At 43.7% G+C, this 11,389-nt stretch overlaps 1 protein-coding gene across 1 annotated transcript in view; it reads left to right on the top strand.

The window, feature by feature from the left end:
• Positions 1-10,943, top strand: part of TBX15 (T-box transcription factor 15) — a 122,865-nt gene extending 111,922 nt beyond the window's left edge. The window contains exon 8 of the mRNA XM_010589612.3: positions 7,729-10,943. Within this exon, the coding sequence (XP_010587914.2) occupies positions 7,729-8,513 (785 nt within the window). The 3' untranslated portion in view covers positions 8,514-10,943. The remainder of the gene's footprint in view (positions 1-7,728) is intronic.
• Positions 10,944-11,389: the final 446 nt, after the last annotated feature.

Below are 11,389 nucleotides of genomic sequence, written 5' to 3' on the forward strand. Positions count from 1 at the left end.
TGGTATGTTCAAACTGCCAATCTTTTGAAGCATTTTAACCACTGCGCCATCAGGGCCCCTTATCAGGTGTCCAGATAGGTGAAATTCCTAGCTAGTACTTGTTAGGATTTTATCATAGGAAAACATCATTCATAGCTTCCATCTGACAAAGTGGTCTGTAGTCTATGCCTACCATTCTCATCTCCATTTCTCTCTCCTCCAGTTTTACCTTAATGTTTAGATTCACAGCAGAATTACCTGTAGAATTAGAGTTGTAGTAATTAGGCTTCTTAGTGTTGTAAGTTAAATAAACCCCAAAAGGTATAAACAAAAAGGAAACTCACTGGCTCATGAATCTGAAAGTATTCAAGTAGCTTTTTAATGCAAAGCTCGAGCCAGAGGCCCAAACAAGATCACCAAAGGCCAGGTCTTGCTCATCTCTCGACTGTTCTCTCTTCCATGTTGACTTCATTCTCAGGCTCCTCTTGGTGGTAACATAGCTGCCAGCAGTCCTTGCCCTACATCTTCTTAGGGTTAAATCTGATAGGAAGGGGCCTCTGCCTCTCTTCTCTAAGATTTCTAGCTAAGTCTCACAGAGCCTCATTGACTCTAACTGCATCACCCCTGAACCAGTTACTATGGCGGGGGAACATGACATTTTTCCTTGTCTAGACTTGAGTCACATGCCTTCTCTGGAGGTAAGAATGAAGAGGTAAGAGTGGAAGAAGGGGTGTTTCCCAATGGAAAATCTGGGTACTATTGCTAGGAGAGAGGCAGATGAATTCCAAATGACAGTAATAACAGATGTGCACTGCAGCAAGGAAGGCAGTAAATCAAGTGGCAGAAAAAGCAAACAAGCTGATGGAAAGTGAAGACGTGGGGGCAGTTCACCTAGGGAATGTGGTAGCTGCAAAAGAGGACCATCTAAGAAGCAGAGAGTCTTGGAACATAGAGAGCCAGTGTGAAAAATGAGAATTGGATGAACATATTAAAAGTCATTGTAAAGGGAAGGAATTTAGACCTATGCATACCTGTACATTTTATGGAGAAGGACGCTTTAGGAGTTTTTCTAAGAATGAAATCACACAATTCCCATTAGCATTATAATGTTTCATATTTGCATTATAAGAGGGTACGATTTCATAGTTGAGATGAACAGGGATGTGTTCATTAAACCTTATGGCACTGGGTTTATTCCCTTGGATTGGTCCACGGAGTGTTGACGTTTGACCTCATACCTGTTTGAAAATCTCAAAGAAGCGTTCTCAAAGACACCAATGAATCAGCATTCCTCAGGGACAGACACCATCAAGTCATACGAGACAAGAGTCTGGCTTGTGGAACCGAGTAATTACATGGAAATTTATTCTTTACTAGCTCAGATGGAGTTTTGTCTTACTGTTTTTCAATTGGGGGGGGGGGAAGCACAAAAAAATAAACCCAAAAGGAAACCGTATGTAAAAGCCTCCATATTACAATCTGGAAGTGATCAATTTAAAGATGCAAAAGTCAGCAGGTTTGGTATTCAGGATTTTCATGGCCACGTTTAACTTGTCTTCATGGTACACAAGTATATTCGAGGCTATTGTCCTTTTATGGGATCACTGCTAACCATATATTCTTTTTGATTGTTTTCTCTGTCAGCCTCAAATACTGGAGCAAGTAAATGTTGTGTATGAGTTTTAAAGGGTTCCTCCTTACTTGGTCCATGGGTAAGATAGGGTGAAAGCAGTTTAGGATGAGGGGTTGGTGCTGGAACACCTGAGAGTTTGAATCTACTCAGGGCATTGCATTTTAATCACCTCTCAGAAGTAGATTAAGACCTCTGAGTACAGTGGGGAAGAAACCAATCTACGTATTGTGTTCTGTCAATTCATATTTGCTTGATCTGAGATGGAGCCATGGATAGCCCATTTCTGTTCTGAGGGATGGTGGTAGATAATTCAGAGAGGAACCAGTCATTTTTGCCTTTGGGAATATGGCCCAAGTGGACCATAACTATCACGTGCTCAGTGATATATTATTCACAACCATGGAGGTACCTCTAGCCTGTACCATTGGAGCATTTACTTGTTGTGACAAAATGTTCAGTGGGAGCCAAAATACTCAGTTCCATGGACAGAGGCTAATGCCTGATAGCCATCCCCTAAATGCTCCCAAATTCCTTCTCCGTCCCTCACTTTTTCCTCTCTCATAGAAAGGAAGAAAAAAAAAAAAGAAAGAAATATTTAATGACTATGTACCAAGTAGTTCAGTAGTAGAATTTGCACCTTCCATGTGGGAGCCTGGGGTTCAATTCTCAGCCAATGCAATTCATGCTTAGCCACCATCGGGACTAAGATGGAGTAGGAAGAAAGGCCGGGTAGTCTACTCCAGAAAATGAGCCAGTGAAAACTTTTGGATCACAATGGTCCAATCCACAACCAACTGGGCAGAGTTTTATTTCAGGTTGCATTGAATTGGGGCTGACTTGATGGAAGAAAACAACAACAATGTGCCAAGTACTGTTCTGGGCACTTTGTAGTATGCATCATCTCATTTATTCTCAATACGTCGCAACAAAGAAGATAACCATTTATACGGTTAAGGAACTCGAAACTTGGAGAAACTAACTTGCCAACATTCCATAAGCAGTAAGACAGCTGGGATTGAAAGCTACCTTTGTCTGACCCTATAGCCCGTGCTTATCCATTAAATAAAGTTTATATCAGACATTTAGAGCATTCAGGACCTGGCAGGTATAGAGAGAATGAGAGAAAAGGAAAGAGAGTACTACACAGGAAGGGGAAGCATGCTTTTTTTTTGCACGGCAACTCTGACCCCTTCTGAATCAGTGTGCCCTGGCCGAGAGGCCTCTAGCCAGCCAAGTGTTGAAATGTTCGGGGAGGGTGGGCTGCCTCTTATACCTATTTAGCAATTGGCTGGCACTCCCAATCTTGTTTAACAACTGACAGGCTGTTAGCTCATAAGACTTCTTAGTATCTTGGTTTACTTCTTTCCAAAATGAGTACCATAGTCTTCTCTCTCCATGTGGGTTTTGAAAAATAGCTATTATCGGTAATGAGAACTTTAAGTGCATAAGAGCATTTCTTCAAAGTAAATGGAGGCAATGTGACCTTCTCTTGGACAGGCTTGCTTTCTATCTTTAAACACTAGTTCATTTGGGGGCTCCCACCCCCTGAAGCTCAGCAGGCCAGCAAGTCTCACTTCCAGGGTGTGTCATTTAAAAGCCAAAGCAGGCTGATTACAAACTTTTTAACATGTGCCTCTCATTTGCCCAGCAGAAATCCTTGTAACTTGTTAACAGTTCCCTTCTTATTTTTTTGTAGTGAAACCAATTGAGGCCTTAAATCAGTACCATGCGCTCCATATTGGGCCATCTGAGAAAGCCATTTAGAGTTGTAAAAAGTCATCTGCTCCATCTTGCACTTCCTGCTGCAGGGCTAGGGCCAGTGCCTGATGGAGTGTACCTATAACTGGGCGGTACAGCGTGCTGAACAGGTGGTCTCCTCAGGGATCACATAAACACCAGCTCATGGAGGGCAAGGACGGACTTTCAAAGAGGGGAGACTAGATACATATCCTGTAAAACACAAATCTCTTCACAGCTGGAGTCAAGTTTCTCCGTTTGTGCTATAGCATTTATTTCACTGAAGCTCATGGTGTTTAGGGTGGCAGAGGAGGAAAATGTGTAGCATGCCTCAAAGAGGAACCACATGGATGGAGAAAATGAATCCCTAACCTTCCTATAAGGCACTGTAGTCAAGGCCATTCAGGGACACCAAAATAAGAAGCGTGAGATATTCTTCCTCCTCCTTCTCAACCTTCCCCTTCCAGAACTCCTTCCTTATATTAAAATAATCCTTTGGAAAGTATTTTTAACTTGTCTCTTAGATCTTAGCATAACTTTAATCCTCAGACACAGATATAATGTTAGAGGGGGACAGAAACTGGGACCCACTCATTCAAGCTCTTCATTTCACAGATGAGAATTAGGCCCACTGAGGCTCCCCACCTTGCCTGTGGTCGTGAGCTGGGAGGAGGCAGATGCACCTAGAATTGAGCCTGGTGATCTTCCCACCATGGCCAACTGTTGGTTTACATCTCCTAGCAGTATCTGTAATCCTTTCACCCCTGCTAAAGGAATTTAACATTTGAACAAGAAGACAAGGAAGGAGAATTTCCTGAAATGACTCTAAAATCAGTGGCTATTTATATATAACCTCAATTCTAGCTTGAAAATGCATTGGGGAACTGCTTTTGACCAAGGGAGAGATGGTTTTAGTTTGTGTTTGTAAAAATTTAACTCTGAAAAAATATTAGGAAGAGCCAAATTTGTGCTTCTTCAGCCAATTCCAGTTGCTGTTGAGTCCGTTCCAACTCATGGCGACCCCATGCATATCAGAGTAGAACTGTGCTCCATAGGGTTTTCAGTGGCTGGTTTTTTGGAAGTAGATCACCAGGCCTTTCTTCCAAGGTGGAGCCCTGGTGGTGCAGTGGATAAGAACTATGGTTGCTAACCAATGGCAGTTTGAATCCAACAGCTGCTCCTTGGAAACCCTACGGGGCAGTTGTACTCTGTCCTGTAGGGTCGCTATGAGTCAGAAGTGACTCACTGGCAATGGGTTTTTTCGGTTCTTCCAAGATGCCTGTGTGTGGACTTAAACCTCCAGCATTTCAGTTAGCATCTGAGCTTGTTAACTGTTCGCGCCACCCAGGGACTTCTACAGGACTGTCTGTATCTGTGGATGTAGGCTCAGGACTTTTTTTGCCCTTCCTAAAATTTCTTTATAGAGATTTGATATAATTTAGAATTTCTTTTTTTAAGCGTTTACCTCTCCACTCATATATCTGGCATGCTTCCCCTTTGTACAGTGTGGATGGTATCTGTATCCCAATATCCCTGGAATTCTGCTGGTCTTCTGCCCATTTTTCTCACTGAAAAATATTATCTGTACTCCTTCCACTTAAAATGTTCTTTTCCCTTTTATAGCAGCTCAGATTCTAAGAGTCCCAACCTGAGCTGTGGATGACCTAAAGGGTTCCAAGCTCCTTGGGGAATTACAGCTTACAACAGTTCTAGGAAAGTCCCAATCTTGCCCTGAAGGAGGGAATTCCATCACGGTCAAACAAAGGGCCCAGCAGCCCTGGCACTCATCACTTTCTTCAGCTTCCTTTGGGTGGGACAGGAAGTGGATGCTAACTGTGGCTTTCTGGTCTCGGGAAAGCGGAGGCGTGTAAAGGTCATTGTTGGTCTTCTTAAACTACCTGAGAACACCTGTGAAGTGAGTTTGGCCTTCCTGAGTCTGTAGGTGTGTAAGCAACCAATCCAGCCCTTGCATTCACAAGTCATAAGAGCTACCTTTTCAAATGCAGATTCAGGATTTGTAGAGATGAAAAGGACCTGGAGCTCCTTTAACATGGAATGTGGGTCCCTGGACCAGCAACATCAGCGTCACCTGAGAACTTGTTAGAAATGCAAATTCTCCAGTCCTGTTCAGGTCTACTGAATCAGAAACTCTAGGGGGTAGAGCCATTGACCTGTGTTTTAAGGAGCCCTCCCAGTGATCCTGATGCATGGTCAAGTTTGACAATCACTACCCAGGGTGCATTGAAAAGAGGAATATGGATTAGATTATTGGCTTTCAATGCTGGCTGCGCATTAGAATCCTTCCCAACCCAGAACCCAGTGCCGTGGGGTCAATTCCGACTCATAGCCACCCTATAGGACAGAATAGGACTGCCTCATAGAGTTTCCAAGGAGCGCCTGGCAGATTCAAACTGCTGACCCTTTTGTTAGCAGCCATAGCACTTAATCACTAAGCCACCAGGGTTTCGCTTTAAAAACAATACTGGTGTGGAGGTCCTGTCCCCAGCTCTGGGACATTAGCATATTTAAAGCTCTCAGGTATTCTTACATGCAGCCAAGCTAGAGAACCACTGAGCTAACTCAATTCCTCACTTCTAGAGGAAGACACTGAAACCCAGAGAGATAGGCCAGGCTTCTGGAGCGGGGCGGGGAGGGGGAGGTTAGTGTGGCAGAGTTGTGAGTAGAACCCGTATCTCCTGACTTTCAGGTCACTTTTGGTCTGTTTGGTAGCTGTCCTCACAAATCTCCAAATCCAAAGATTCCATTTACAGTCTTTGTTCTAGTCCCTGGGACTGGTAGGCTCCTCTGCAGGGAGATCAACAGGGCCTTTGGCTCATCATCATTTTGTTTCAAGTTAGCTTTGTTTTATTCTGACCATGTAACCTCGCTCTTATAATTGTCTTTTATCTGACAGAACTTCCATGTCATACTCTCGTCCCTACAACCTGGGTCCCTCTGCTTAGCACTTCCAGGCCTCAGCCTTGACTTGGTATCCTGCCCCAGTACCCATTTTCCTCTAAGATTAGAGTCCTGCTTTAGTATCCTGCAATTTTGGCTAAAAGACTAAATGTGATAAAGTAGGCAACATTCCCTGGATAAAATGTACATTTAATGCATTTCCACTGAAAGTGGAAAATGTTGAGCTAGGATTTTCATGCTGATTACCAGAGGTCTTACTTGAAAGTGAATATGAGGGTGAGAAATAGCAAAATGAATAATGGAAGGTGTCTTAGTCATCTAGTGCTGCTATAACAGAAATACCACAAGTGGATGGCTTTAACAAAGAGAAGTTTATTTTCTCACGGTAAAGTAGGCTGAAAGTCCAAATTCAGGGTATCAGCTCCAGGGGAACGCTTTCTCTCTCTGTCAGCCTTCTCATCAATCCTCCCCCAGACTAGGAACTTCCCTGTGCAGAGACCCTGGGGTCCAAAGGACACGCTCCGCTCCCGGTACTGCTTTCTCTGTGTTCTGAGGTCCCTCTGTCTCTCTGCTCCCTTCTCTCTTTTATATCTCAAGAGATTACCTCAAGACACAATCCAATCCTTAGATTGAGTCCTACCTCACTAACATAACTGCTGCCCATCCTCCCTCTTTAACATCATAGAGGCAGATTTACAACATATAGGAAAGTCTAACAACATTGGAATCAGCCAAATTGAAACATGCATTTTGGGGGGGACATAATTCAATCCATGACAGAAGGTTTATTTGTTTATTTTTTAACAGGTCTTACTAAGGCTCCTATAGACAGAAACAAGCAAAAGTTTGGCATTATTTATTTTTTTTCCACCTTCTTTGTACTTTTTTGCAGGGGTGGGGGAGCGGTATATAGGTGGAATCACTTAGCAGAAGTCTGCCAGGTTAAGAGAAAGCAATGTTTCTGTAAAAATCAGCCCATCTTGGACATCTGAGAATATCTCCTGCATGGCTTGTATCTGGCCTAGACAGACTGATCTTACAAACCTCTGTCTCAATGGTAACCCGTTTCTGTGGAGTTGATTCTGAGTCATGGGGCCGCATATGTTTCACAGTAGAACTGCTCCATAAGGTTTTCATGGCCAATGTATCTTTCGGAAGCAGATTGCCAGGCCTGTCTTCTGTGGAGACACTGGGTGGGTTTGAACCACCAAACTTTAGGATAGTACCAAACCAAAAACCCATTGTTGTCAATTCCGACTCATAGCAACCCTATAGGACAAAGTAGAACTGCCCCACAGGGTTTCCAAGGAGCACCTGGTGGATTTGAACTGCCAACCTTTTGGTTAGCAGCCGTAGCTCTTAACCACTGTGCCCCCAGGGTTTCTGTTAGGTTAGTAGTCGAGTGCATTTATACCACCCAGGGACCTTTTGTTTTAATGGTATTTATGTTTCGTTTTCAGGGGGCAGCACAGGCACTTCCCCAACCACCTCCAGCACTGGGACACCATCCCCTTCAGCTTCTTCTCATCTTTTATCTCCATCCTGTTCTCCTCCAACCTTTCATTTGGCCCCCAACACTTTCAACGTGGGCTGTCGAGAGAGCCAGCTGTGTAATCTAAACCTCTCTGATTATCCACCCTGTGCCCGAAGCAACATGGCTGCCTTGCAGAGCTACCCAGGGCTGAGTGACAGTGGCTACAATAGGCTCCAGAGTGGCACTGCTTCAGCCACTCAGCCCTCAGAAACCTTCATGCCTCAGAGGACTCCATCCCTGATCTCAGGAATACCAACTCCTCCCTCGTTGCCTAGCAACAGCAAGATGGAAGCCTATGGTGGCCAGCTGGGGTCCTTCCCAACTTCCCAGTTTCAGTATGTCATGCAGGCAGGCAATGCAGCCTCCAGCTCTTCCTCACCACATATGTTCGGGGGCAGCCACATGCAGCAGAGCTCCTACAATGCCTTCTCCCTCCACAACCCCTACAACCTGTATGGATACAATTTCCCCACCTCCCCTAGGCTAGCTGCAAGCCCAGAAAAACTGAGCGCCTCTCAAAGCACTTTACTCTGTTCTTCTCCTTCCAACGGGGCTTTTGGTGAGAGGCAGTACCTGCCCACAGGGATGGAGCACAGCATGCACATGATTAGCCCTTCACCCAATAATCAGCAGGCGACCAACACCTGTGATGGCCGGCAGTATGGGGCAGTCCCAGGCTCCTCCTCCCAGATGTCCGTGCACATGGTTTAATGGCCAGTCAGACACCACGGAGCCCATGGCAGCCAAGGCCCCAGAATCTCCCTGGGCAGATCCTCTGCTTTGGGAGCCCTTTGAAAAAGAGGAACTGTGCTTTTTTTTTTTTTGAGGAGGAAAACATATACCCAGGAAAAACAAGAGACACTTTTAAGCCACTGAAGGATACTTACGGTGGAATCATCCCCAACTCAGTGGCCATTCTCCTGTCATCCCAAACCTTAGCTTTATAAACCATCGTCTACCCCAAGTGGCCTTTGAAAACTGAATAATCATTTTATAATAATGTTAAGGGAGATGCTAGGGTGTAGCAGCCATGACCAGTCATATACACAGACACACATACAGACCTACGTATACATACATACATGCATACATATATAGCCATGCGTTGCTTAACGTCCATCATACGTTCTGTGAAATGGAACGTCAAGTGATTTGGACGTTGTGTGAACATGCCGAAATCTTGAGCAATAGCATTCACTGATTTTCCACGTTTGTGTGTTTAACAACTTTTTGTTTCACTTCCAAATGGATACTTCCTTGCCTCTTGCTGCTGCTATCAGTAGCACTGGTTTTGCTGCATTTGGGAGCCATGATGCGCTTCACAGTAATATTTTTGAAAGAAAATTAAACAGAGAACGTTACGACACCCAAGAGATGTGTGATACATGAGATTGAATGCTGCTGCCTACGAGTTGAAGCATACACTGTTACACAGTAAACTTTTTATTGTAAGTAGGGAAAATTCACATTAAAATAATGACGTAGTACAGTACATATATATATATATAAGCCAGTAACGTAGGCTTTTATTATGGCTATCAAGACATATGTATTATAGGTTATATATGTACTGTACCATTATACGCCTGGCAGCACTATCGCTTTGTATACAAGAGACGTGAGATACATGTGTTGCATGTGGAAAGCTGTTGTGTTCGCTACGTCCTGTTACGTTCTATAGTCCTGTTCTCCAATTGGGATTTCAGAACTCTATTATAACCTTATGGGACCACGGATGTATATGTGGTCAGACGTTGCCCAAATGGACGTTATATGGCGCATGACTGTATATTCATATACACACTCACACACAGAACCATACATGCACACTGACTCTGAACTGGGTGAACTCTTTGTGGAGGGAGGCCCAGAATGGGTGCTTTCACCAAGAATTTGTCTATATACAACTCTAGATGGACTGGGCCAGCTGTAGCTGCCAGCCTTTCTCCCCTGCAGCTTACCCTGTTTCTGGAATGAACCGTGTATCCTGGAACCGTTTCCCTTGATGAAGGTGGAAAGACATCAGTACTACAACTGGACTTGACTGCCTGAACAAGATTGCTTTTAAACTTTGGCTCTCTTCATTCAGCGTGCTATCGTTGATGTTTCCATTGGTGCCCGTGAAAAGAGGGAGTCAGAGCAGCTGAGCAGGAGAGAGAAAGAGAAATAACAAAGAGCAAGAGGGACGTGGAGAACAAGACTGAGAGAGAAGGTGTCAGCAATGATGAGAGTTTTGATTCACCAAGGAAATTTTGTTTTTGTTTTGTTTGCTTTCCTTTTCCCCTACAGGTTATAGAAGGAATCATGGTGTTAGTGAGGATTAAACCTCTTTGGGACACTGTGCTTCTGTGTTCTGCACTGGGTGCATGACCAGGGCACTGGTGAGAGGCACTGGGGCAAAGAATGCATCTTGATTCCACTGCTCTGACTATCGTGAGCCAGAAGAGAGGTGCACCACATAGGAAGTGCCGATTCCACAGCATGCAGCCTGGCAGGGGAAGGGAAATAGAAGGAGTGTGAAGAAGGAAGAGTTTTATAATCCTGACAATTGATACCAAGAGCAGAGGCAACAAACAGAGGCCTGGCCCACTGCATGCCAAGTCCAGACACCTGACCTGGATCGGCTGGCCACTGGTCCCTGTGGCAGGAGAAATCCTGTCATACTCCAGGGAGTTATATAGATGGGCCTTCTACACCCTTCCATCTGCCCTTAGATCTCTGTGTTTATCAAATAGCTCATTGCATTTTGAAGATTTTTTTTTTTTTCCTTTTTCCCTTTCCCCTTCAAATCTTTTAATGATAAGAAAACAAGTGAAGCTTGGTACAAGCTAAACTTTTTAAGTGGTGTAAACAAGTGAAGCTTGGTACAAGCTAAACTTTTTAAGTGGTGTGGAAATGCAAATAATACCAAGTAAAATAATACAGATATTATTAAGATTTTTGGTTTTGAGGTGTTGTAGATAAATGTATTTATGTGCCTAGTGGGGAATCCAATATTATGAATATTAAAAAATGGGGGCAATAAAAAGGGTATGTAAAATATGTATGAAGAAAAAAGTGTATAAAAATTTGCCCTTATGCACGGAACTCTGTTTCTAAGTGCCAAGCACAGAAAGCCGCTAAATAAAATCTTTGCAATTGTTTTCTGCGTGTTTGTTAAGACAAAAACAAAAAACCAAACAGCCCTATGTACTTGTATCATGCTTTACAATGTGCTTAGCACTTACATACTACTTCATGTGATCCTTATACAGATCCCATGGAATAATTATTATCATTCTTTTTTTACAATTAGTACCTGAGCCCCTGAGAGATGGAATGAATTATCCAGGAAAGTACTGCCAGTCAAAGGGAAATAGGTCCTGTAACCAATTCTTCTGACATTAGTAGGATTTTCACTTTCATATTAGCTGCAGAACGTTGTGTGAATTTAACAGTAATCTTCAGCGTTACCATGTGTCAGACACTATGCTGTTGTTAGCTGCTGTTGAGTTGGCTCTGACTCATGGCGACTCCATGTATGACAGAACAAAACATTGCTCAGTCCTGCACTCTCTTTAGGATCTTTGGTGTGCTCAAGTCCATTG

The sequence above is a fragment of the Loxodonta africana genome, chromosome 3 (assembly GCF_030014295.1).
Source record: "Loxodonta africana isolate mLoxAfr1 chromosome 3, mLoxAfr1.hap2, whole genome shotgun sequence".
In the NCBI taxonomy this organism is placed as follows: Eukaryota; Metazoa; Chordata; class Mammalia; order Proboscidea; family Elephantidae; genus Loxodonta; species Loxodonta africana.